This window comes from Seriola dumerili, unplaced genomic scaffold (assembly GCF_002260705.1).
Source record: "Seriola dumerili isolate Sdu_G_001 unplaced genomic scaffold, Sdu_1.0 BDQW01000149.1, whole genome shotgun sequence".
Taxonomy (NCBI): domain Eukaryota; kingdom Metazoa; phylum Chordata; class Actinopteri; order Carangiformes; family Carangidae; genus Seriola; species Seriola dumerili.
This window is the reverse complement of record NW_019174404.1, coordinates 14776830-14803741: the sequence shown is the minus strand read 5'-3', so window position 1 is coordinate 14803741 and position 26912 is coordinate 14776830. Positions and strand designations below refer to the sequence as shown.

At 39.9% G+C, this 26912-nt stretch overlaps 2 protein-coding genes across 3 annotated transcripts in view; one reads left to right on the top strand and one right to left on the bottom strand.

Annotated features, from left to right (window-relative positions):
* The window catches only part of LOC111225328 (probable palmitoyltransferase ZDHHC14), a 55794-nt gene extending 35642 nt beyond the window's left edge, over positions 1–20152 (top strand). Inside the window, exons 4-10 of one of the 2 annotated variants that reach the window (XM_022750122.1) lie at positions 2453–2605; positions 6790–6927; positions 8054–8102; positions 9818–9920; positions 10512–10621; positions 13205–13310; positions 18813–20152. In XM_022750122.1, coding sequence (XP_022605843.1) covers positions 2453–2605; positions 6790–6927; positions 8054–8102; positions 9818–9920; positions 10512–10621; positions 13205–13310; positions 18813–19238 — 1085 coding nt within the window. In that variant the 3' untranslated portion in view covers positions 19239–20152. Of the gene's footprint in view, positions 1–2452; positions 2606–6789; positions 6928–8053; positions 8103–9817; positions 9921–10511; positions 10622–13204; positions 13311–18767 lie in introns of both variants that reach the window. The other variant, XM_022750121.1, reaches the window with a different exon arrangement.
* A 467-nt stretch (positions 20153–20619) lies between these two features.
* Positions 20620–25687, bottom strand: LOC111225327 (galectin-8-like). The gene is made up of 8 exons (XM_022750120.1): positions 25538–25687; positions 25155–25243; positions 23982–24192; positions 23731–23850; positions 23584–23610; positions 22379–22467; positions 22037–22202; positions 20620–21857 (listed from the first exon to the last, which is right to left on the bottom strand). Exons 1-8 carry the CDS (start codon positions 25574–25576, stop codon positions 21708–21710), a joined length of 891 nt encoding a protein of 296 aa, XP_022605841.1. The 5' UTR covers positions 25577–25687; the 3' UTR covers positions 20620–21707.
* Between the last annotated feature and the right edge of the window lie 1225 nt (positions 25688–26912).

Here is a 26912-nt window from a genome sequence, read left to right as displayed (position 1 = left end):
TTAAGACATTAACCAATGGGAAAAAAGCTATAGTATTTCATTCCCAAATGAGAAATACTGCTACTTTTTTATCGTATTATTTTCTACAGTAAGGAGAGCATGAGTGATTCTCTTGATTCATTTAAATTAAAATCATTTTGTACAGAGTCTACTTTGGCCAGTATGCAAGTACTTATGATAACACTCATGTTCCTAGCTCAGTAAGATGACCTGTTTGCTGCTAAATGTCTGCCTTCACTTGAATTTAAAGTGTTGCTAACAAAGGGAAACAAATGGAAACCATGGCTAAGTTAGTTATATTGATAATTTCATAATAAATGTTGATTATCAAGTGAAACAAGATACAAAACAGTGTATAGCTTCAGGATAATTAGCTGATATGAATGTATTAGTGTTACTGTTTGGTTTTATTAAGATGTTACTGGCAGAGGCAGTGGCTTTGCAGCCAGTTTGTCCCCAATTTTGGGGCAATTTCTCTATTTGTGGGGAAGTATAGTGGCTATTAAGAATCCTTGATATCTCCAAATTGGATTCACAACTAGGAGGTCGAAATTAAAAAAAAATTCCCCACTCAGCTGCTTTTAATCACTGTTTCTATAATATGACTTAAACATGTCATTAAATATCTTACATTATTTTTGGAGATCCCAGATTATGCTTCCAAGATGTCTCCCCTAATGCTTCAGAAGAACCCTATAGTTTTTCGTCCTAGCTCTGTATCTGATTTGATGGTATAATGTTACAAAACGTTTTATTGCACTATGAATACCTAGACAATGTGACATCTCCTGGTTGCTTAACACTATGGTAACTGAATTGTGCTCTGAATTGTTCACACACTCCCCTCATTCGTCGTCTCCCCCAGTGGAGTCTGCTGAGAGAGCACAAGAACAGAGGGAGGAGAGCGCACATTGGGCATTGATCACAAGAGAGACGAATTCAATAGAACAGAACTCACTGGCTGCGTTTCCTCTGCTCTCCTTAAGAAATGTCACACACCCACACGATCCTCTCGCTCTCTATGCCCCCCCTTCCAACTAACACACATAAGCCACTCTATTAGCAATGCTATGGGCTTCTGTGTAAATGATCTCAAAATGATCTTCCCACACACACAATCTCCTGCTCTCATGGTGCGTGAGAGTGCTCAAAGCGAACGGAGCAATAACAGGATACAGGCTCTACCTTTTATGGCTTGAAAATCACTATCATCGCTCTCATCCTTACCATTTAGCCTGTCATCACCGCTGTCTTACTCCACCAAAAAACCATTCAAAGCAGTTTGCCTCCATTTTCTTTTTTGTATTATAGTCTGAGGATTGCGGTGTTAAGTGCATGTTCAACTCCAGACTGTGGTTAATATTACCTGGACTGGATTGCAATTTTAGGAACTGTAACCACTGACTTCATTCTATTGACCACGAGTTTTAGGGTGGTAGTGTTTTATCAGCTGCACAAAAGGTTCTTTCTGGTTTGACACACAGAGGCAGAATCTGTGTAGCTCATGCAAAAGAGCCACAATGGTGGGTCTAATTAAAAATAATGAGCTGTGTGGGTTGTCCATGTTCAAGCCTTTTAAGCTACTGATATCGTGACATCTACCTTTCATCATAGCAAAGGATAATTGCAGATCAGTAAAGATTCCACCTTACCATATCTCTTTTGAGATTCATCAGTCCCAAGACAAATTAAAGTAGACAACCTGAACTGGCTTTTCTTATAAATAAAGAAATGCAAAATTTATACCTTTTTATAAGTGCCTCAAACTGCTGATGTTACAAATTCAGTTTCCCTGTGCCAAAGAAATAATGTTTCAAGCATGAAATTCATTGTAGATTGTTATATTTTTGGGTTTTGAAGGCAGAAAGACATGTACTCCAGCAAGACAAGACTGCATTACAAATATACATTTTCTGGCCATTAGTAACCTGCAGTAACCTTCATATAGAGTGCTGCTGTCTGTTGTTTGGGCTGTGTTATCCATCCAGCATGTAAAGAAGAGGTTTTTATAGAACCAGTGATGCTAGACTTCATACAGAGTAAAAGCATTCACTAGGCTATAAAGTAAAGAGATTATAACCTGTAACATACTGTAATTGTTAAAAATGTTTTCAGGCATTCAGTATTGAGTCTAAACCAGTGTCTTTACCTTGTCACATATTACATTTATTATAGCCTACACTCTGACTGTGGTATTTTCCTCATATGGTGGAGATGATTGACTCCTGACTTCTATTGCATTTGTTGTATTTTTGTGCCTTTGGACTATTCTTGACACACCTGCATCACCTATGCCACATGCACAAAATAGTAATGTATATGGCAATCCATTAGCGTCTGGTGAAACTCAAAGAATACTACTTAGCGCAGTAGCAAGGTACAGTAACAAGTCTTTTTTGATTTTGATTCTTATGTATCTCTTATGTTTTTCTCTCTCTTTTATTTTCGCCAGATGTTGCTAATGGCAGTACGGGCTACAGGCCTCCTCCCAGGACCAAGGAGGTGGTTATCAATGGCCAGACAGTGAAACTGAAGTATTGCTTCACCTGCAAGATCTTTAGACCACCACGTGCCTCCCACTGCAGCCTGTGTGACAACTGTGTGGGTGAGTGAAAAGGATGTTCTCTGTATGTGAGTTTGCATTTTTTGCTTTCAGTGTTCTCTATAATGAATTTTATCAGTTAATAATTAATTAATATTAATAAGGATTACTAGGATTACTAGGATTACACTGATATGGCATTTTGCCTGTTTATCATATCTGACCTTGTATGAAAAAATACATACAAGGTCAGATATGATAAACAGGCAAAATGCCATATCAGTGTAATCCTAGTATGTAGGTCTTTTTGAGATGATCAGCATTTCTATACCACGGAACTGGGGCCTTTACACTCACAACAAGTGTTGAGTTTGTGATTCATACCTACAGGGTATGTACACTACATATACTTAGAGGGATTGGCATCCACACAGAGGAGAGGGAGGGAATAGTTAGACTGAACAGAAAGAAAACAGCAGCATAATGGTTGATTTTTGCTGCTCTTCACAACCACATTCTCTGTCTCTGGAGACAAAGCGAAGAGCACAGCTAGGCAATTACTAAAAGATAGAGATAGAGATACAGAAACCTGTGTGTCTGTATCTTTCTCATCAGGGTTTTTGTGCTGCTCACTCATCAGAGACAACGCCTCCTTTGAATGTCTGTTTCCTTGTCAGAAGTGGAACCGGCAGAAAATTTGTGAGACAAAGATGAGGAAGTAGTAAACACAGGAAAAAAGATGAGGAGGTGGTAATCAGATGCAGCAGATGCACACTGGCAGGAAAGAGGACAGACTGGCAGTTGAACAAAAACAGGGGAGGGCAGTCATTTTCACAAACAGTCTATGTATGTCGCTACAGAAAGGTGGATTTGTGCACATTTTAAATAAATTGTTACATTCATAAATTAAACCGATGAGGCTCAGTTGTTGATAAAATTTTAACATAAAGTAGTGTAGATATCCTCTCTCTAAAACCAGAAAAAGTAAATGAGTGACGGACTTGAACCAACATTATCACAGGAGATGGTTCAAAGGCTTTTTTAGACCAAACATGGACACTTGGTTGTACAGTTTGACAATATATTTAGATCATAGAGTCACAGATGGGTGGGAAATAAAAAATGAGAAACAGACATAGTTGGACTCTCCATACTGCAGGTGGGTGTGAGTGAACTCCAGTTATGATTGTCAGTTGTAGCTAGTGTCCCTTTCATAAGAATTAATTTTCAGCCTGATCTCAAAGATCCAGGTCTCCACCCAACATGGCTCCACATCCCCAAAGTGCAATCTGGACTCAGTCAGTGCAGCATTCATTATGAAGCCAAAACTGCATGAATACCAATACAGTGAATTACATCCTGTGCCTGTATAATAAAAAATAATATTTTTCTTCCCATCTCCAAACACTGGAAGTCATGGGAAATCTTATTTATTTTGGTTTAATAACCCTAGCGTGGTTGCTAAGTCTGCAATGACCAGTATTAGTAACTAACTGGACTGGCACTTGCTCTTAAGCTGGAAATGGAGATCACAATGGCAACGAAAAAGAGATACAAGTGCTTCCTCTATGACAGAATAAGCTTATGAGCATGCAGAATAATGACACACACACACACATACACACACCACTCCCCTTCCCTTCTCTTGCAGTCGTGCTGTTTTTTTCTTTACAGCATGTACAGCAGGACAAGATGGTCTGACTGTTTGTTTGTTTTTAAATTCCAGTTGTAAGTGTTCATAAACATTGGTGCTTGTTTATGTGTGGTCAGAGGGTTGGGATTTGGTGATTGATTTCTAGAGTGATTTTAGGTCTGTTTGCTGTTTATTTTTTCCGATGTGCTTAATTACAGAGCATTAGATGACACTTTAATGATCCCCTTGGGGAAATTATATTGATATGTAAGCAAACAATGAAATACATTAAAAGATTATTGCACATAAATAACAATATATTAGATCGCTGTGAAACTAGAAGAGTTGCTTTTTCAAGCTTTTGGTTTTACTTTAAAATAATCATCAGAAGGAAATGCTACTGAGTAAATATGTGCTACACCTGGTATATATTGTTTCTGCTACTGCTGCCTCCTCATGATAATGAGATTGACAGATGATCTAAAAAGAAAAAACAGCAGACGTGCTTCTGTCATTATTTAGAGTGATTTTATCCTTACGTTTCTTGAATATCAGTGGATCTCTTAGCTCATTGTTAAAACATCCCACATGGACACTCAAGAATAGGACAGTATGATCACATACCAGGGCGCATACTTTTTAAAAAGTATAAAAAGGAAATAAATCAATTTAGCCAAAATTTAGACCTTTAAAAAGTATTAAAACATCTTAATCACCATTTGTATATATTTTTTTCCTGTGAATAGCCAATTTGTCCAAAAGGTTTCTATGCTAACAGCTTGCAAAAATGTATTTATTTATACTTGTGGGAGTCTGCTGTATAGCCCCATCAATCTAAAAAGCGGATTGAGCCAGGCAGGAAGTCAGACACAGGAACGGCATAGAGCATCCGGTCAATTTTCTCCGACTCACAATCGTATATCAGATCACTATATCAACTCTATAACTGGTGGCACCAGGCCCGAAGTCTGTCAGTCAGAGGATTTTGTATTTTTGAATGTATTTTTAACAATTAAAACACAGCCACAAATCTTTCATCCATCATAAACCTTGCTTTTGGGTTAGTCACTCAGTTTATTCTCTTGAGCTTTTTTCCCTCTTGGCCTATTTGAATTCTGTTGTATTCATACTTCATACTTATACGTGAATGTATAGCAAATGTAAGTTAAAGGTGACATTAAGATGACGTAACCGGTTACAGCTCAAAGTGGCATTGAGTTCTTAAGATATATTGAAAATGTCTTAAAGGTCTTAAAATGTGTTGAATTCAACTTCAGGATTCCTGCATATACTGTGCATACAGGATAATATCAAAAGTCTCTCTTATCCTCTCCTCGCATTGTTGGTCACTTCATATTAATGACCACTGAGGCTGGCTGTGGTCATAATCAGATTTGACTAATAGTAGCTGTCCCCTTTCTAACTGGAGGCTGTGTTTCCCAGACACATTTCAACCATGCACTGATTAATGAAGACAAAAGCAGGTCATTTCACCTCACTAAACAAATAATGTCTCTGATTAATTAGTTAAGTAGCTACCACCGTGCACAGCTAGTAGTCCAGAGGACTGCAGAGTGGGGTCTAATTAAAAAAAAAAACACACTAACAATAAACTCTCCACTCTCCAAGCAGTCAGTGAAATGATAAGTGTCCTGCAGCTGCTCATGGATTCTTTTAATTAATAAGATACCACTGACTAATTTTCATTTGAAAGTCTTTCACATTAAATGTAAAAGTAGTTGTAAACTTCAGACTGCATTCGGATACATATTTTGTATTTTGAATATATTTCTCTTTACAAGACATTTTATTCACCTAACAGAAATTAAAGAGTCTCATCTGTGCTACATGATAACACTTTGTTCACCTCCACAAAGTTGCACACTCAGTACCAAAGGGGCTTACAGGCTCAGGTCAGTGTGTCATATTGGAAAACCCCAGGCGTTCCTAGCTGTATGATCTCTATGGAAGGGACATGACAGTCTGAACAACACTTTTACTTTACTACCTGTCCTTTGTCTTCATTTTCCTCAAACGTCCTCAAACCTTCTTATATTGAGGTCTTTCTGGAGGCGCCTTATCTGTTGACCCAGCAAAGTGCTTCTTTCACCCTCTCAACCTTGCGCAGTCCCACTTTGATGGGAATTTTTTCAGCCATACACAGTCATGTTGGCAGGCCTGTAACTTTTATTAGCTAGTTCCTATAAAAAGCCAGTTTGCACTATGTGAAAAATTTATATATTGTTATGCCAAGACCCAGAGGGACACTTCTCTTTTCCCCTGATTTCCCATAGTTCCGGGTTCGTACTCTGTGTTTACATGCACTTAAGTAACCTGGTTATTTTTTTTATTTATTTTTTTTTAATATGTTGTAAATGGGGAGCCTGGTTTTCTTAATCGGGCAACAAGGATACCTAGATGTATTCTGGAGATTTCTAAATAAAATCTTCTTAACCAGGTTTCTAAAGGGGTTTTTAATTGAGCACATGTGTATGACAAAGACTTCAGACCGGGGAAAGTATTGCTGTGACAGCAATGTGATGTGATAAAAGGAAAACCCTGTAGGTGTGTCCTTGTATCCAAAATAAACTTTTCTGTCTCTCTGTCCATGCAGAGCGTTTTGACCACCACTGTCCCTGGGTGGGGAACTGCGTGGGAAGGAGGAACTACCGTTTCTTCTACATGTTCATCCTCTCACTCTCCTTCCTCACCATCTTCATCTTCGCCTTTGTCATCACACACATCATTTTACGTAAGTAGCTGGGAGGAGGGGGAAAGGACGTGTGCTCTCAGGCATGGTACAGACACACGCACACATAGACGCACAATCCTCCTGGCTGTGTGCTTGGCGTGTTTTCGAGCCAGCAGGTTGTAAGTGGGCGTTGTGAAAAGCTGCAGTGTTCTGGCTTGTTACCATCTTTCCAGCTGGGAGCACGCAGTGGACTGTTGGGCTCCCCATCAGTACGCGCGTGTGTGTTTGTGTGTGTGTGTGTGTACATACATGTGTTTGCATAAATGACAGTCAGTGCATCAGTGTTACTCTGGGAACGAAATATGAGCCAAGATTAGCTGTTTGAAAATTGTAGTGCTGATTAAAACTCTTTTGAGCTTGTTCTCTTCTCTTTGATTGTGACCATGCTGTGTTGAGTCCAAGAGCTGTCAGATTTGGCAAAAGGGCATCACAGCAGTTTGAGTTCTTTGGTTTGTATTTTTTCCCCTCCTAGTGGGGCTGAGACCAAGTTGGAGAACATCACAGTGACTTAGTAATCAGTTCATGTTGTAAGCTTACAGTAGACATACAGTACAGCATAAGTAAAACTTCATTGACCAAGCCTCAAATCAAATTTACAGTCCAGTCCAGTGCTTACTTCAGCTTCACCCTTTTGTCCCAATATTTAATTCATCTTGTGAACAGTGATTTAAAATGAACATGTCTTTGCACTATCTATCCCCACGTGTTGTATTTTGCTCAGCTGCAATTAAAAGGTGAAGTTAACTGATCAATCTGACTGATTGGAGCAACAGAGATGTTTGCTACAGCCACACGCAGCTGTCCAACCCTTGATTTTTGGTCTTTCTTCTTATCTATCCTATCTGGCTCTGTCTTCCTACTCTTCACACTTGGAAGTTAAATTGGAACAGTTTAAGTGGACACGTTCTGCCCAGCTCAACTATAACCAAAAGAGGGGCTGCAGCAGGTAATGGCTCCAGACTGTGTAGTACCCAAAATCTGATTTAAAAAAATAAATAAAAAATAAAAAAAAAGAGTTCCCGCATTCAGGTGGTGTTGTTTAATGCTGATATGCACCATTGTGTGAGATAGTGTGTATATAATGTAAATTGTGTCTAATGGAAACACTGTCTTTCTCTCTTCGCAGGCTCCCATCAAAATGGGTTCCTCAAGGCACTTAAAGAAAGCCCTGCCAGATATCCTTTCACTGAAATTTGACTTTTTACTGTTTACCACAGCTGTTTAAAGTGTGGATGTCTAATTTTTGCTGCTCTCTGTCCTTGATTTTCCATATGTATAACTTGTCTGTCTATAGTTTTAGTTTTCAGTCACTCAGCTCTGCTGAACTTTAATTATTCTCATCATGACACAGACTGACTTGCCCATACAGGATACTCTGTAGGTCAGAATTAATTTGCATGACGTGCCTTTTCAAAGCATTTCCATCTGTTGCTCCTGCCATTTTCTGTGGAGTTACAGTACTTGCATGACTGGTGTGCATCTGATTAGTCCTGTTCCATCGGGCTAACGCAACACGCAAGGCATCTCCACTCTCTGTCTCTGCCGATTGATTCAGTCGGTCTTTGATTTGATCTGGCTCTAGCTTGTGCCCCTCCCTCTACAGAGATGTTGCGTGAGTGAGATTTGATATGAGCGCGGGTGTGTCTGTCTGTGTGATAGATGCCAAGTGTGTGCGAGACGTCTTAAGCTACAGCTGTCACAAATACACTGTAAGTCAGCTTATTGTTTCAGCACAACATTACTGATGATCACATGGGCCGTGGAAAATCCAAGTAAGTCAGTCGTTTTTATTTTGTCATTGCAGGACAGTTGAGTTTCACGCCATTTGACCTCAACCTTTTAGCTATAAATTCAGGCAGTAAAGGTAGGAGGCAGTCTCCCAAGATCATTATTTAAATTTACTGAGTAAAGAGTGAAATTTATTTTGTCTTTTGACTATAATGACAGTCTAAGTCTGGTGAAGAATAATGATTTCTTCTCTCACCTAAATAATACAATAATCTGCACCAGGATCCGAGCAAGTTTGAAGAATCCAAAGTGATCAAAGCTAAATAATACCTAATGCTGTTTCTGAGTCACAAATCAAGTGGAGAGCACAGGGTCATGGCACTGTCTCTGTCTGCCCTTCTTTCTATGGCCAACTGAGATAACTGTTTCTCTGGCAGAGAAACGTGTGCCAAGCCAAGCTGATAACAGCCTGTGTCCATCAGGACTTTAATAAAGGGGAATTGCAGTCGATAGTGTCATAGCCGTCCTTTGTACTAGGTGAATGATGACATGTTTTGTCCTTGCTGAGGAGAAGGAGAGAAAGAGAGAAAAGAGGAGAGTGAAGGTATTTATTTGATTTTTACAGTACAGTTTAACAGACTGACTTATGGTCTTTGAGTATGTACTGTACTGACCTACCAAGTTTTTTTTTTTTTTTTTCAATATGCCCACAGGCACTTGTCTGTAGTGCTAAATAGTGAAATTGTAGTGTGTCTGTATTTGTAGATTTTATTTTATGAACGACATTCTTTTAGAAACTGTATCCTGAGAAGTTGTGCAGGGTAACTCTAGTTCATTTTGTAAAGGCAGAAGGGTTCATCTTGGACAATGTCTGTTTTTCATGCTTTATGTGGAGCAGAGAAAATGAGTAGTGTTCTGCATTCCCAGCCAAATGAACTGGTAACTAGGAACTATTGGCAAGAGGAGGACAGCCCCGAGGCTGTAGGTCAGTATGCTAGCCGTCAGAACTCCTGCCATTTGTTTTTGTTTTTTCTTTTCGTCCATGCTGGCTATGATGTGTGTTTCTATATGGACTTTCACATTATTGTCTGTTTCACTGAATGTAAGAATGGATTAAATAAAAACTGTGATGGATGTTTATTCCTTGACTTCACTGTGTCACTGTGCTGGAGGTGGTGGTGTGTTTCTTCTCTGTCTGGTCCATAGTGGGCCTCTCAGGCTTCCATACCTACCTGATCAGCTCCAACCAGACCACCAATGAAGATGTGAGTATGAACATGAAAAAAACATCAGCATATACCACAAGTTACATAACTTGAAATGTACCTTGCAAAATAATGAGACCTCCTAAGTAAGTACATTATGAAAACTTCCCATATCAGCTTTACACACGTCTGAAATTTGTGATCCATTTACAGTTCAGTATGAGTTATTTTTCAGCGTGGATCTGAAGTAGTATAAGTATTCTTTATTAGTTGCAGTTTTCGGTACATATAAAGGTACAATTACACAACTGGGGAATTGGAATTTAGAAAAATATTTAGTTTTTTCCTGCATATAATGAGAGAAAAATGAAAACCATATAACCTATATTTTATTTTATCTTGGTTTTACAAGTTGTTACAAGGTGTAAAATTCAAGTATCTTTTGTTTTTATATAATTTTTCACTGCAATTTTGGTATTAATGACCTTGCACCATAATAGATAGATTAATAGATATTAAAGAGAAACAGGCATGTTTGCATGTTGAGGCCAAGGTCATGGGTTTGATACTACACATTACACAATCATCATCTGTGTGATGAGCAGAGTCTCTTGGAAATTGTGACTGACGATGATGTGTGGTCTCCTCCAGATAAAAGGTTCGTGGTCTTCTAAAAGAGGGAAAGACAACCATAATCCCTACAGCCATGGCAATATTTTCACCAACTGCTGTGCAGCACTGTGTGGACCCCTGCCACCGAGGTATGACGTGTGAGGTGACTTATGTATTGCCACATGCCCAGATGATGATATGTAAGCCCTGTCCTAGACTGCTCTGAGAATCCCATTCAGTAATTTTCACCTTTTCTGTAAAAGGTCACAGCACCTGTTATTTTCCCCCTACATTGTAATTTTCCATTTTGTCCAAAGGCTAAAATAGAACAGTTAGTCAAGATTCCTTTTGATGTGAGGAGCTGTTTTGAAATGAGCCTGCCTGCAGTCTTTTCTCTATACATAGCTCCTAAGATACTGCAAGAGCAGAAAGGATTTCAAGCTCATTTTAACCAAATCCAAGATCAAAGTTGGCTAGATATATTAGATTTCACACTTTTGCTGTTCATGGATTTAACAAAAATACAGGCCAACTGTCACAGCTTACATTCTCATGACCATGTGACTATAAATGTCAGTACATGTTGCACGTTCCCTCCCAGCTTCTTTCACTTCAGCATTTTGTTCAGAAATTCTCATTACTCATCTGACAAGCTGTAGTTCTTGGTCCTCCTGATTTTAAATGTTCTTTTGTTTTTTCCATCATGGCTAGAAATGTGCTCATGGTTACCCACAGGACAGAAATACCTACTGTCTGCTCAGATCTTTACAAGCCCCAGTACCCACTTTGAAGATACAACTCTCACACTGACGCTGTCAAGTCATCACAAACAGATCTTACCGTTTGGAAGTCGCAGCCTTTAACTTCGCATTTTGCTTTAACTTAGTACAAACAGAAATTTTGAGAAACACACAGTCAGAGGTTTATCTCATGCATGCAGTGCCTCCAAGTTACTGAACATATCCATCGATGCATACACGCTTATACAAAGTATAAGAAGAGCACTGACAGATGCTTTTACCTGCTATATTTATACAATATATTTGGCTGCATTGTACTCTGCCCATCACAATTGTAAGTCAACAGTAATGATTCCAGTGGGTGGTAGAGGAGAGTCCTCAGTGCACAGGTGGCTGCCATGTGTGTGTGTGTGTGTGTGTGTGTGTGTGTGTGTGTGTGTGTGTGTGTGTGTGTGTGTGTGTGTGTTTGTGGCAAGCCACAGGCATCACACAGCTGGATCCACCAGTAAGGAAGGAATGTTTCAACTCAGCCTCGGACTATGCAAGCAACACTGCCTCTCAAACACACACACACACACACGCACACACACACACACACACACACACACAGACAAAAGCCTCTTGCATTTCATTCCCTGTTGAGACCTTGACTCACATTTTCTAACGCATCACCCTACATGTTTTTATGCTTGTCTCCTCCTAACCACATTTGCAGACATTCCAGTATTCATGACCAGCAACCCAAGCCACTGCTGTAGGTTCCCAGAGTTTGTCTCTATGAAACCATTTCCACCTGAATCCAGCTCAGTCCCACCGGAGCTCACTGTCAACACACTTTCTGTTAAATGACTACCCTGCTCACACCGTTTAACACCTACACTAGCTCTGTGTGTGTATGTGTGTATGTGTGTGTGTGTGTGTGTGTGTGTGTGGGGGGGGGGGGGGTAGGGACTGCTCTGTGTCAGATCAACCTGCATCTGGCTGATAAATAGCCACTATCATCATATCTGGCCAATGACCACACAATGCTCACTAGAGTTCAGCAGGTTGTTATCTAACCAGCTGTGTCAGGGTTCTGCAGCATTAACGTTGGGACAGAAACAATGATTCACTCCACTGCTCCACAGCAGGACCTCAGTGATTTATCACAAACCTGTGATTTTCTGTGTTTGTGTTTGTGTGAATGTGTGTGTGTGTGTGTGAGCGGAAGAATGAGTATGTGCACTCGCTGTGTCTTGCATGGTCAAGACTTGAATACTGAGGCTGGGAAACAACACAAAATATTGCACTCAACTTTCTACAGTGTGGTATCACTAGGTGCTTTTTACAAGGAGACTAATATTCAAATTATAATCATTTTGAAAGCCCAGAGAGACTACAAATGCTCAATATCAACACCTCAGTCACAATAAAATGATTGAAATTTCAATCTGTTGCTGTTTAAATCTTTTCAAAAAATCAGATCAAAAGAAAAATTGCACCACGTAAAAGATTTAACCTTGTTACTGTGTTCTTTCTGTGCATACCCTTCATCTTGACGTAAATGCATGTATGTTTCTCTACTCATGATGCATTCATGACTTTTGTGCTTGTCACAGAGCCGGTCTGATTAAATGCGTCTGTGCATGTAAAAAAAAAAAATCTTCAATCACAACAATTTCAATTTTCTAATGAAAAAAACTTGTGCATGTAACCGCAGCTACTGACACACAAGCTCATTTGCAGTATCCTAATCCTTTCCACTTACAGTAACATTGACTCAACCTGGCTGTAGTTATTAGCTCGCTGGTGCAGTCAGTAAAGGTGACTGACAGTTTCATTTGTACATCTGTACTTAAAGACCTCTCAGGGCTCCTGAGGATCTGTTGGGTTAAGTTACTCTACGGTATTTGATCTGTTAGTTGGTAATAGCATTTGCTGTGTAATATTTGTGAATGAATGCTAACTAAAAACGCCTTTCTCCTTTTCTCGCCTTTCTGTTTCTCTCACTAGTCTAATTGACAGACGGGGTTTTATTCAATCAGACACACCACAGCTGGCGCCACCAACCAATGGCATCACTATGTATGGGGCCACCCAGTCTCAGCAGAGCCACATGGTAAGATACTGACTCTGACTCTCGTCTTTTCTCAAAGATACAGGTGTATCAGATTGATAAGTTTATTGAAGTAAAAATGTCAACGAGCGATGAGTTGTCATAAGGGATCTAAGATGTTCATAGCATTCTAGTGTTGGCTCATAACCAACATTTTAAGAGACATTTTTAGTCGTCTAAATTCACTGGTCCTTTCTATGTACTTTCTGACCCGGTCTCACCCAGGTCCTAATGTGACACCTGCAAGACCAGGCCTTGGTCAGCATGACACACAGAGACAAAGCACCTTTGACAGCAGTCTGTCTAACAGAGTGAATCTCTAGTTATTGTCTTTTGTTCATTTGCCAGAAACAGAAACTCATCTCTCACAAATTGAGGCAGAACTTCTCAGTTTGAGGAATTGAATCTACAGGCATCCTGTCTATTATTTTGTGTCTGATTGTTTCGGTTTGTAATTGTAAACATTTGCAGTTGGTTTAAGGATTAGACTGGACAACTCAACAACGTAGCTTAATTCTTAGTCTTTCCAACATACTGCAGAATCACAAACACTACACTGTATCCAAACCTGCGAAAGTAAAGCCAGTTAGTTTGTTCTCATCCCTTTAGATTGAAACTGATGAAATTGCTCTGGATGGCAATGAACGACTCAGTGATGTTCTCAGTCTTGCATGTGTCGCTCCATGTTGTCTGTAAATCAGGTCAACAGTAGCTATGAAGTATCCTTTGTGTGTGTTGGTGCTGAGGTGGCATCACAGATTGAGCTGTTAAGATTTTCCGTCCCTGATTTGAGCCGTTCCCTTGTCACAGGGTTTGCTCATCACCAGGATGTGTAAGATTAAGGGTTTTGTGTGTGTTTTCTCATCATGCTGATAATCCAAGTCTTGTTGTGGGCCAAAGAAAAAGAATGAGCAGGAGTCAGAGAGAGATAATGTCTAATGAATAAGACCATTTTGTGCAAACATGCAACCTCAGAAACAGAAAGTACACCAAACAGATATTTTCTGCGGTGTTGAGCTGTCCCTGGGAGAGCTCGTGTTGTGAAGAGGACATTGTTCTGACCTCACTGACCAGCTTCTCTCCGGTGCCTGAATAGAGGCAACAAGTCTCCTGTTGTTCACTTTAGCTGTTTACCTCACACATTACATGCTAGATTTAAGACCCATTCACACACAGCTACTATATGTCTTTCACTGGCGCCCTCCTTCTGTGCCACAGCCATCTTGTTGTTCTCATCCAAACTCGACCTCATCCTGCTCGTTCTCATTGAGATGTCGAGCATGAATGTCATCTGTCTTCAGGTCCTGAATGTGTGGACTAATTGTAATGGGCTGAGAGCCATAGGAACATTCCCCCTATGTTAGCACATTCAGAAATAACTACCATCTGTTTACTGTAGCAGTCCTGATTAGCAGCTAGAGTTGTCCTGTTGTGCCGGCTGCTGGCCATTTTATCAGCACACTGATACACAGCTCTGTGGTTCGTATAAGTTTGTTATTCTGTAACATGCCACGTAGGGGGCACATCAGGGGTGACTCTTTTCAAGTAGGTTTTAAAGCAGCTGCTGGTTTGATTTAGTTGAATAGTTCAAACCACGATGAGTAAAAGTCTCCTATCACTTTTGTCTGTTTACTACAGGAGCGTGTGGGTGGGTGCTCTTCAGAGAAAGCGTGTGAATGTACTTCAAGTGTGTGTGAGACACAGAGATGATAAAGACACAGCAGAGCAGTTGGAACAAATGTATCATACTTGATTCATATGTTATGTCAATTGTAATGCCATTATTCCCCTCTAATGTAAGATTATACTGACTGTGGAAAGTACAGTACAGTAGGTCGACCATTTATATCTTGCAATTTGTGTCATGTCAACTCAAGAAAAGGAAAGTCCATATCAGACATATTGCATAAAATAAGTGCTTAGATAATAAAAATCTAAGCTAAGATGGCATTTACCCTTTTTAACTGGAAATTAATGAGCAAAAATAATTTATAAGTATATTTAAATGGCCATTATCACCAACTAGTCCACTAATCAGTGTTTGGATTTAGCTGAACGGGAAAATGAATCCCCTTTGCATCAGGTTGGTGACTTTTTTCACCCCGATCTGTCATTTGAGACATGGTGTAGAGATGTGTAGGACTGAGGAAACAGAATATGTGTTTATAGCGTTCAGTTTTATTGTTGGCTGGTGTCTCTCACACATTAATCCTGTCTTTTTTTAGTTCTGTGTTTGCAAATGCATTGAGGCTGCATTTACATTCAGGCAACGAAAGCCCTGTTTCTTTCTGAGGTACTTTGTCTGTGATGCAGCTTAAAACGACAGCCTGGTATGCAGAAGCCTTGTAAGTGGTTGCCATGGTAACTCTGTGTGATATGATGTCACATAACACCTCGATAACATAAAACCTGCATTTGGGATTTGACTTACGTGGGGAAAATAGATACAATTTGACTGAAAGCAGTGATTGTTGCCTTCAGTTAAAGGGTCAGTTCACTCAAATTACAAACAATAGATTTTCTCACTGGCCTCTATAGGTATCTTTCCATGCGCGTCAGGGTCTGTATTTATCTCAAATTTTTCATATTATATTGGAATAATTTGTCAGTTAATCCATTAGTTTATAAAAAATTAACAGTTAATTAACAGTTCTGATATTCAGTTAATCTTTGAAAGTAATTCATCAAGCAAAAATGCCAAACACTGTCTGGTTCCATCTTGTCAAATGCCATGATTTTCTGCTTTTCTTTTTTTATTTAACTAAAAATTGAATGTTTGGGTTTTGGACTGTTGGTTGGACAAAACTTGCCATTTGAAGACGTTACCTTGGGCTCTGGAGACATTTTATTGACTAAATGATGAAGCAATTCATCTAAAAGAAAAACTGACAGATTAATAATTTGCTTTTGTTTGTTGCAGTCCTCTTTCAATTCAGGTATGTGTGGGATTTGCTATGTGCATTACAAACAAAATTCCTGTCATTTCTAGTGTAAATAAAACCAAAAATATCTGCATGGTAGATACCACTGTGTTACTCAGAAAATATATTGTTATAATTTTGATTTTGGTCTGTTAACCTCATGATACACAATTTGCATTTGTCTTTGTAAATATTTATCCTCTCTGTTCCTTCCTTCCTTTCTCTCTCTGTCCTTTTCCTTTTGTGAGCTGCAAACTATTTTTATACAAGACACACACACAGGGCAACTTGATCAACCACCATTTCCTGGCTGATAGGGAGGTATGAGGGAGTGACTCTCCACAGCCTTGTTTCAGTTTGACTACTCCCTCTTAGTTCAGTGAGTAGTCAATCAGTATTCTTACATTCAGCTGCATGACTGAGGGTGTTACACTCACCCAGAATACCCAGCTTGTTTCTTTGAGCTGGATATAATCAATATTTAGACTTTGTTTAGTCTGTTTTATAAAAAATGAAATAATGGTAAGAAATCTAGTAGATTCTTGCTCAGATCAGTTCAACCAAATGTGCCACCTTAGTACCCAGAAGAATGCACAACGTATTAACAGTCACCTGCTCAGTGGTACTGTTGTCAGGAATAACATAAATGACTGTAATCTCCCAACTTGTTGCCGGAGTCAACTACCTCATCTTGAGACATGTTAAAAGATGAACATAAAAAGTTTCATCTTTGGGAGCTCATTCATTTTGTTTACAAGGTTGGATGCATCCTCTTCATGACATTGCAATTACTGAAATAAACTTACAATTGTGGCTGGCTGGTGAACTGAAGGGTCTGAAGTGGAAAGTCTTGCACACACTGACTTGGATTGCACAAAAAGACTGGAGAGCAGGACTGCAACTAATCATGATTTCCATTGTCAATTAATTATTTGGTCGGTAACGTGTCAGAAAAAGTGAAAAATGATGACATCGCAATTTCCCAGAGTCCAAGGGGGATATCTTCAAACTCCCTGTTTTGTCCAACTGACACTCCCAAATCTAAAGATGTTCAAACAATATAAAAGAAGCATCAAACCCTTATAATTGAGAAGCTTGAAGGAGAATTTGACATTTTTGCTTGTAAACAGAAAATCTATTACCTTTACATATGTTGTGTTTGTAGACCCACTGTGGTTTTATATGTGATATTTTTCTTTCTCTATTAATTATTATCCACCACTAGAATGGTGTAATCTTGATAAGCCATGTTTGTTCAGTCAAGAAGTTGTGATAAGTGCCAAGAATAAAATACAAATACCGGATAAAATTTTTGATGAGGAACCTTGTTGTGTCATCTCCATTACGTGTGAAAGCCAACCACAACACAGCCTGTGCTGCCTCACTTGCTATTTGCTATCCAAGGTTAGTCTATCAGCAGTCTACGTACATAGTGTTCCTTGTGTGTGCATGTGCGTGTGTGCTGTGGGGGATTGACAAAGCTCAGTCAGTCTGACTGAGTGTTTATAAAACACGAGCGGGCCAGAAAATAGAAATTAAAGGACAGAGCGCTGGTGATGTACCTGTGTGCTAACGTGGCAGCGAGTTACGTTTCTGTCATTTCAGTCCGGTAACCCTCGCTCCAGTTAGTCTATTCAACAACCTGGAGAGAAGCCAGGCTTGTAAAGGTGACGATAAGTCGAGAGCAGTTGATGCTTGCGGCTGATAAGACGATTGATAATACTGAGAGTTACTTCTCTTCCACTGTCAAAGGTAGCTGAACATCTGTTTAAATCACATCTGCAATCTGCTCTTTTTAGGTCAGTGTGATTGAGACAGAAAGGTGAGATGCCTGGGAAAAATCTTAGTGTTTCAACTTTCTTGTCAGTCAGACTGTGGGAGTGGTGTGGGATGGAGGAGAGGCATCAAAGTACTTTTCCTATTTGTTTATATGGCTTTTTAATTCCTGTCACCTCTGCACAACTAGTGTTCTATCATCTGTAACTGGTCTCTAATGCACATGATCGCTCTGTGGTGATAAAGGGCTAATGGGGTTAAAGCTAAACTCCCTGTAGCTAATGTGTGGTATTGATGACTCTTTGTGTCCTAACCCAGTTACTGTGGTCCAGTTTTAGACGTGTGATTTGCACTCTAAAGCAAGGCAGTAGAGATCAATAGGCCATGAAGCAGTGACTTAATAACCCTGTGTTTCCAACTCTGTATTGACTTCAGCTGTTTTTACTGGGGCAGATGCACAAGCTGGTGCGGGTTCTGTGTGGCTCTGCATTCTAAAAGGGGTACTAACATCTTTTTCTCTTTCTTCTCTCCCTTATCCAATCACTGTCCCCTCCTCTGTTGTCTTCCCACTTACTCTGTTTTCCTTAATCCACTGTCTCGTTTCTTCTTTCCTGTTCTCCATCTCATTTTCAACACTGCCTCTCTCCTGTTTGTTTTCTATTTCTGTCTTCCACCTCTGGCATCTTATCTATCTCTTTGACTTTCACATCCCCTCCCATATTGTTTCTCTTTCTTCCTTGTGCTTTCTGCTGCTCTCTCTCAGTGTGACCAAGACCAGTGCATTCAGAGCACCAAATTCGTTTTGCAGGCCGCCGCCACACCTCTCCTCCAGCAGCAGAGCAGCGAGCCAGTCATCCTGACGGCCTCCCCTGAAAACGGAGGCTCTTTACCCGGCCGCACCTCCCTCACTCTGGCCGGCCCGTGCACCTCACTCCCCCTCGGCCAGCCAACACCTCCGACGTCCACCCCCAGCCTCAGCTGCCACGAGGCCACCGACATGTTACCAATCCACGGACACAGCCATACACACAACCACAGCCACCCCCTCCAGGAGCCGTTGGCCCATCACCACTTTCTTACCCCAGAGGAAGTGCCCTCACCTCCAGGTATGCTTCCCTGCGGCAGCCCCATGGGTCACAGCCACACCATGCAGGCCAGTTTCTTCAACCCAGCCAGTCAGGATTCACTGCACGAGGACTCTGTCAGAGGATTAGTAAAGCTCAGCTCCGTCTGACAATGGGATATATACCCCCTCCTCCCACCGCCTCCCTCCTGAAAACATGAATCCAACCCATGAAACTCTTCTGTGCCACTTTTGGACCACATCGCTCTCGCACTGAATTTAACATTTGACAAAAAAAACGCTGTGGTTTAAATTCAGCTGCTAGAAACTGTGGAATATGACTGAACCGAAGTGAAACCAGTTCTCCAGTCCTCAGCCACTATCTTGCCAAATCTCTCCACTGGAACTTGGAGAGATGGTTCCTTGTGTGGTGGAGCGTATGACAACTCAGACATAGGCTTCCCTCTCCTATTTTTTTTTTTTTTAACTTCAAGGGAAGCGTAATCCATTAGCTCCTGGAGAGCGGACAGGGGAGTTTCTTTTTCAAAGTGGCGTATGTCTGTGAGCCATTTCAAGCAAAAAATACATGTTTTGAGACAGTACATGACATTTTTGGTCAGAAGGCTGAATTTCTGTCAATGGATCACAGGTCTGACAGATTTTTTTGTAAAACAAACTTTAGCCTACTTGCCTGTTGCTGATTGGACTGTGTCTTTTGCCTTTTTTTCTTGGACATTTTCAGCAGTGCAATGGTTGATGTCATCATGTTGCATATCATCCTGCTTTTTCTATGTTAAAAAAAAAAATAAGAGACTGTTGTATTATACCATGGTTATTACAACTTACAAATTATTTTATTTCCTGTGGATGTTAATAAAACACCAACTTTTTATCAGATATGATTTCATTAATATTCAGGTTTAGAGGGAATAACAGTATGTTCTAATGTGAGTCATGTGGTGATGACATTTCCTTTAAGTTCATCTTGTGACCAGTGCCTGTGGTCATTTGATGTAAATGAGACGGATTTAAAAACCAGCCTGTCGGATGAATGTTTATGGATGCTCAAACAAGGTTAAGATGTTCTTTAGGCCGTTCAGTCTCCCATTCATCCTGACAGAGGTCCTGGTAAGGCCTCAGGCACCAACCTTGAGAGAGATGTACAGACTCAAACAAGGACTCAGTTTGCACTATTACTGAAAGTGATTTGTTGTTGCCTTAAAGAGGGAATTACTGTTTCCTCAACCAAAATAAAAGAGATTGGAGTTCACTGACAGATGGTGATTGGTGAAGGTGTCAGGGTAATAAAAGGCAGCCAACTTTTAAGTCTCTTCCACCACCTTGTGGTTGACCATGAGTACTGCAGGTGAAAGTGCAGTTTTTCTTTCATTTATTCTAAATAAGAGTTGTAGCAGCTTCAGTTTAATCAACCTAAAAGTAGAAAGTTTCTAAACAACCTAACATAAAACCATGTAGACACAAACACTTGAAACAAATTATAATAGTAACACATTTATTTATTATTAAATCATTTATGATACATAGGGAAGATTTTTCATACATATATTACAACAATTACAACAGACAATGCAAAAAACGGAAGACCCCCAGTAACATTGGAAATTAAATATCCCAGATTACATTTTTTTTTCACCTGGGATGTTTCCTCTCATTTTGGAGCAGGAGTGGGGGAACAGTGAGAAAAGAGAAGGTCACATATGCAGGATTCTAGTATACTCTATAGCTTGCATAAAGATTGCAAAAAACTGTATTTGTTAGGTTATTTAAATAGTTATGTTTTAAATTGACCCTGTACTGCACTGTGCTTGAGTTCTGCTGCACCATCACATGATAAGTTGATTTAAATGTCAAGTATGCGGGGCGATGTCATATGTTAAAGAATCCTGAGGATTATGAAGTTGACTGAAATAATGCAGAACTGGGCATGTAGTTAAATTTTATGTTAAAAAATCTGGAGATGAAAATATTAACTGACCATATACTAAAAATTTTTAACATTGCCACCCCAAATGAAGAGAGTATAACCGCTACAAATTATGTAGTAATTATGAAGGATGTTTTGAACATATTTAAATTAGCTGTACAATAAATTAGTCTTTATTGGGCCTTGCTCCAAAAAAATGGAGCCCTTCAGCTGCATTCATTGCTTGTATTTACCGACTGTCATGACATTTAAACAAAGCCAGTAATTAAGTGCTTATTGACATGTACATATATTTCCTGTTTTAATTATACAACGCACTAATGGCGTATCACAGCAGAGATGCACTAGAGACAGTATAAGAAATTAACCAAGGCAAACCTAACTTGTAGCTGTAAACAGTCATGGTGGGCTCACAGCCTGATGCTCCAGCACAGCTAGCTCTCATGCATCAGTCCTCTAGCCTGGGCTGGAAAGATGGATCATTTAGTCTATGGTAGGACCTGTTCATGGTCCTTGGCCACCAAAAATGCTAGACTAGCTTAAGATCACTGACCTGTGGCTGCTGTGAGACTAACTGGACCTGAAATTCAAACCCAAAGTCATCTGGGTCATTGTGGCTAAGCTAATTTAGCATTGATAACCAGAACACAACAGTGTCTGTAACGCTGGTTTCTGTGTATGTCTAGAGTCCCGAGTCACCACAGTTTAACATCAGTCAGCTCCAGGTCTCCCATGATCTCCAGCTGGTTGATGCTGCTCAGGTCCTGCACCCGATGTCTGAACTCAAACAAGTGTGAGCCGTTCACTGCCAGCTTGAACTGATGGGGCTGACAGAGGATGAGAATCTGAAACAAAAACGACAAAAAAAAACCCATTGAGGAACAGTCACAACTCAATATACAAACATACTGAGAAACATCATGGTTTGAGGATGTGATATTAAAAACCTACAGTGTTATCAACGTCCAGTACAACTGACAGCGTAACCCTTTCAAAGTAAAGTTAAGTTGTAGATGGATCCTACCTCAAAGTACTCCCCTGACGAGAAGGGAAAGAAGGGCAGCTCCCGCTCCTCCTGACCCCAGGACTCACTCAGGTATGAGTTCCTGATGAACACCCCTGACTTCATGCGGGGGTTCAGATGCAGAGCGATGTTCTCCGTCCTGCTGTTGCAGAGGTTTACTGTGAAACTGGAAGAAACATGGATAAGAGGTAAAACATTTTTAGACAAGAAATGTTGCTTGGTCTGTTGTAAGCGGAGGAGTTACCGGAGATAAATGTAACTTGCGTTAGTAGCCCAAACAAATCAGTAACATACATATACACTGCTTTTACTTGTCATGTTGAAGTTAATTTGTCATTTTACCTGTGAGGATACATGCTGACCTGTCCCTTGATTGTGATGTGCTGCCCTGGGCTCAGTCCTTTGAGTATGCTGCCTTTGTAAGGGAGGCTCTGAAATGACAACAGAACTGCTGACACATTTTTTTTTGCAGATGATTTTCTTGGTTATTCAGTTGAATAATTTGGAGAGAGATCTATGAAAAATACTGAGAAATGTCCAGTGTAATTTCCCACAGTCCAAGGTGACATCTTCAGATTGTTTGTTTGGCCAACAGTCAAAATTCCAAATACAACATTTGCATCATACATCATAAACAAAAGCAGTAAATCTGAGAAGCTGGAATCAACAAATGTTTGGCATTTTTGTTTGGAAAAAAAATGACTAAAATGATTAATTCATTAGCAAAATCTTTACTTAGTTAACCTTCTGTCAGTCAACTAATTGATGAATCGACTAAAGGTTGCAGCTCTATTTCTGAGCCCTCTAAAGCCCTCTCTTGTCATTTTATTGAATTGTTACACAGGGAGAACCAATGCAACAGATATAATGTATATACATGTAGCTGAAGCTAATTTGTAGCCAGTATCCCCGGTTAGGCTTTTAAATTCAGCTAAACAAATAGGTGGACAAAACAGATTCAGGATAAAAAACAACATGTTATTATGTGTGTATGTACTCTACATGACTGCACTGAAATATGATGCGAGAGTGTATGAGTGATAGTATATATGTATACAATATGTAGGTGTAAATGTAAATAAGAAAGCATTCAGTGTTCACATCTGAAGCAGCTATTATTTCGGCGTTTCATGTGCAGTGCAGATAAGGCCCAACGTGTTATCTATAAAAAGAAGTACTTTCACTTTGCGTTTCTCCTCCATATAAAGAGGTTTGGATTATCAGGCTAAACTGTATTTACAACCTTTTCTGATTGCCTGAAGGCTCATGCTTCTTGCCTGACTGGACTTTGCTGCAGACGTGTACCCAGATCTTAGTAATTACTTAAGTGACTACAGCGTTATCACAGAATCAAACACAGGTTGTAATAAACTAGAGGTGTTGTTTAAAGGTCTGAGTGCAGCACGCTGAAGTGAAGGGTCGACAGTGCACAAACAAGGGAGTCATTTAGGAAGTGTGATCCAGTTTTAGCAGCATCACAAGATACTGGGCTCATTCTCATTAAGGCAGATGGGTTTTATGTAGATGACGCAAAAGGAAAAACTCACCAAGTCACCTGATTCTGAATATATTGCCTAAGAGGGAGAAAAGCCACATTTAGAAATGAATAAACAGATGTATCTATAAAAGTAGCACACATCTAACCGGCTTGTGAAGAAAAAATAAAGAAAAATAAGGGGTGGGATTGTACTTACTGAGTTTGGGATGTAGCCAATAGCGTGCACCCTGACTTTCCCAGAAATAGAAAACGTGTCGACCCTGTTGAGTGGGATTCTATGCTTGTATCCCAACAGGTGAGTACCATTTACAGCCACCTATGGGTGGAGACAAATATTTTATAACCCTGTTTTTTCTCATTAATTAAATTAGTAAATGCTTTTGTTGTTTATAGGTACAACATTGACTCTGTCGATGCCTTCATCCTTAGCAGCATGGGTTCACTGACCTTAAAGACGTCATCATGCACCAGGATGATGGTCTCGAAGGGCGCTCCGCGTTTGTAGGGCAGCTGATGGAGCGTCTCCTCTTTGCCCCAGCTCTCCTGCAGCAGGGAGTTACACACCACACAGGGCGAGCCTTTGAAGCGAGGGCTGAAATGGAGGGCGACGTCAGAGCGCGGCTTGGTGCTGCAGCCGCTCGACAGGTCAATCTGAAACCTGCAGAAAGGGCGCAGACCGAGGCTGGATTAAAGACAAGGCAAAGCCAGGAACTGCCCCGGAGCCCTAGACCCCCAAAGGTTCCAGGTTCACTGTGTGTCATAAGGTTTTCATAATTTGATTAACTGCTAATTTGTTAGGGAATTTGGATCACTAAAGTATATTAATAACACAAGCCAGTCCTGCATTATTACTATATCTAGTGGCCATGTCTTATACAGTGATATCAGAGTGTAGTTTTAAGACTTTTATTATTTTAGTTTGACAAATGAATAAATAAATGAATAAATCATGATTCCAGAAGCAATGATTAGATAAGTTATAGCTGAGCTAAAATTAAACCAAACTCATCTTGTAGCTCACGTCATTAGAAATTCCTTTAAAAGCCATATCTTTGAGGAGAAATATTTTGGACAATTAATAACTTTAATAATTCTTAACATCATCTTGTTGGTGATCAGATAATGCTCCACTGTGTCCAAACAAATAGACCAGGTGTTGCCAAAGACACCGCCTTGAGTATGGGCCAAAGGTGCTATATTATATATATATAATATAATATATATAATATATAGTATATTTTTCATAATGTTTCACCTCCTAAAAACAAGGCAACAATTGCATGAAATTGAAAAAATAAAACTGAGCATTTTTTCCCTGTAATTTGAGGTAAATATTTCTTTTCAGAAAGATTGAGAAAAGGCCTTTACATTAGATATCTATGGTGTCATTTTAGCTGAAAAGGTTGGTAGTGTGTAGGTGCTGTGAGTGTGGGTACAGAAAAGAAAATAAATAGGAAGGAGTGCTGTGGTTTAAAAGTTTGGGAACCACTGAAGTAGGCAAGACAGCATTTTAAAGTTTTTCCTGATAAAAATATTAAATGCTGAGTTTACTAATCAGATTGAAAGACATATCATAACCCACACATCTTCGGTTTATTATCTGGTTTCAATAAACCTTACCTGTCAGCATCTGGGGGCACAGTGCCCTGGATGATGATGATCTCCCCAGGGTGCAGGCCTCCAGGTATGGGCCCTGTGTATGGGATCACCTGAGGTGGAGAGCTGACGTTGAAGCACTGGATACCTGCACTGACAACAACTGATGACATGCTGCCTAAAATGAGGGAGCTAAAATGAAACGCCTCTGAGCCTCATCCATTGTCTAGAATATACATGGAGCAGTCGGGTGTGCAGGCCGTGTCTAGACACATGCTGACAACACAGCGACTTGCACAGAGTTTCTAGCTGCATTATAAGCTACAGGAGGGTCTATTGATCATTGCATGATGGCATGACAGGGCTGATGTAGATAATAATAATAATAACGATAATAAGCCTCTTACCGGATTCAGGACAGTGTGTTTCGCATTTGCCACAGACATCGAGCTTCTTGTGTCAGGCTATAACATGCAGCTGTGCTGAAAGACAACAGAGCGAGGGGTGTCTGCGGCGATAGGACCGGTTTGTAGCTCTCCTGCGCTACACAGGGACGATGGCAGTGGGCATCTTCTCTCCATCAGAGGCTAATCCCTCGCGCATGCGCAAATCCTACCATGTGATCCGGCCTGGACGCAGAGCAACAACAAGGGAGGCCTACTTTTTTACTCCCACTGATTTGAATGTGAAATGGATTTCTTACCGGCAGGGGCAATAGAAAACAAATTATTTAGTTATCCACAACCTTTCACCAGGATATCATCATCCCCGACAAATATATGTATAAATATATGTATAAATATATATAAATACTGTTGAAATGATGTGGAAATGTATGACTTATATCTCACACATGATCTGTTTTGTAAATCAGCCCACTAGTATGACAAAGGAAAAGTTATATTGTAAATAGAAAGTAAATATAGGCCAACTGGATTGTAGAACAGCTGATGCCCTTCAATATAAGAGGCGGCATGGTGGAGTGGTGGTTAGAACTGTTGCCTCACTGTCAGTACTTTCTCGGTTTGAACCCTCTAATGCCTTACTATACTATGACCTTTTTATGCCTTATTATACTATGGCTTCTGTATACCTTACTATAAGGGCTGGCACCTTTCTGTGTGGAGTTTGAATTTTCTCCATGTGCCTGGGTGGGTTGTCTCCAGGTACTCCAGCTTCTTCCCACAGTCCAGACATGCACATTTAGATAATTGGCAACTCTAACTGACTTTTTTATGCCTTGCTATACTATGACTTCCTGGGCCTGGGGCCTTTCTGTGTAGAGTTTACCTTACTATACTATGACATTACTATACAATGGCATTTTTTTATGACTTACTATACTATACTATGACATCTTTTATGTCTTACTGTACAATGACTTTTTATGCCTTACCATACTATGACTTTTTATGCCTTACTATACTATTACATTCTTTAACATTTTTGTGCCTTTTCTATACTATGATATTTTAAGCCTTACAAGAGTATGACGTTTTTATGCCTTGCTATACCATGATGTTTTTATGACATTTTATGCATTACATTCTTTATTGTTTTTATGCCTTTTCTATGCTATGACATTTTTATAACTAACAATATTTGACGTTTGTATGCCATTATATGCCTTAGTATACTGTGACGTTTCATGCCTTACTATGCTATGACGTTCTTTGACAAATAGTATGCCTTACTATACTATGACTTGTTTTTATGTTTTTATGCATTACTATACTATAACATTTCTTGACGTTTTTATGCCTTACTATACTATGTCGTTTT

Bases quoted from the DNA above. Each gene is read 5' to 3' on its own strand.
- LOC111225327 (XM_022750120.1), bottom strand. From the start codon at position 25,576: ATGTCTGTGGCAAATGCGAAACACACTGTCCTGAATCCG. The intron at 23,851-23,981 runs GTCAGTGAACCC...CTCCACCCATAG, and splicing joins TGCATGATGACGTCTTTAAG to GTGGCTGTAAATGGTACTCA. The intron at 21,858-22,036 runs GTAGGATCCATC...TTTTTGTTTCAG, and splicing joins CGTCAGGGGAGTACTTTGAG to ATTCTCATCCTCTGTCAGCC.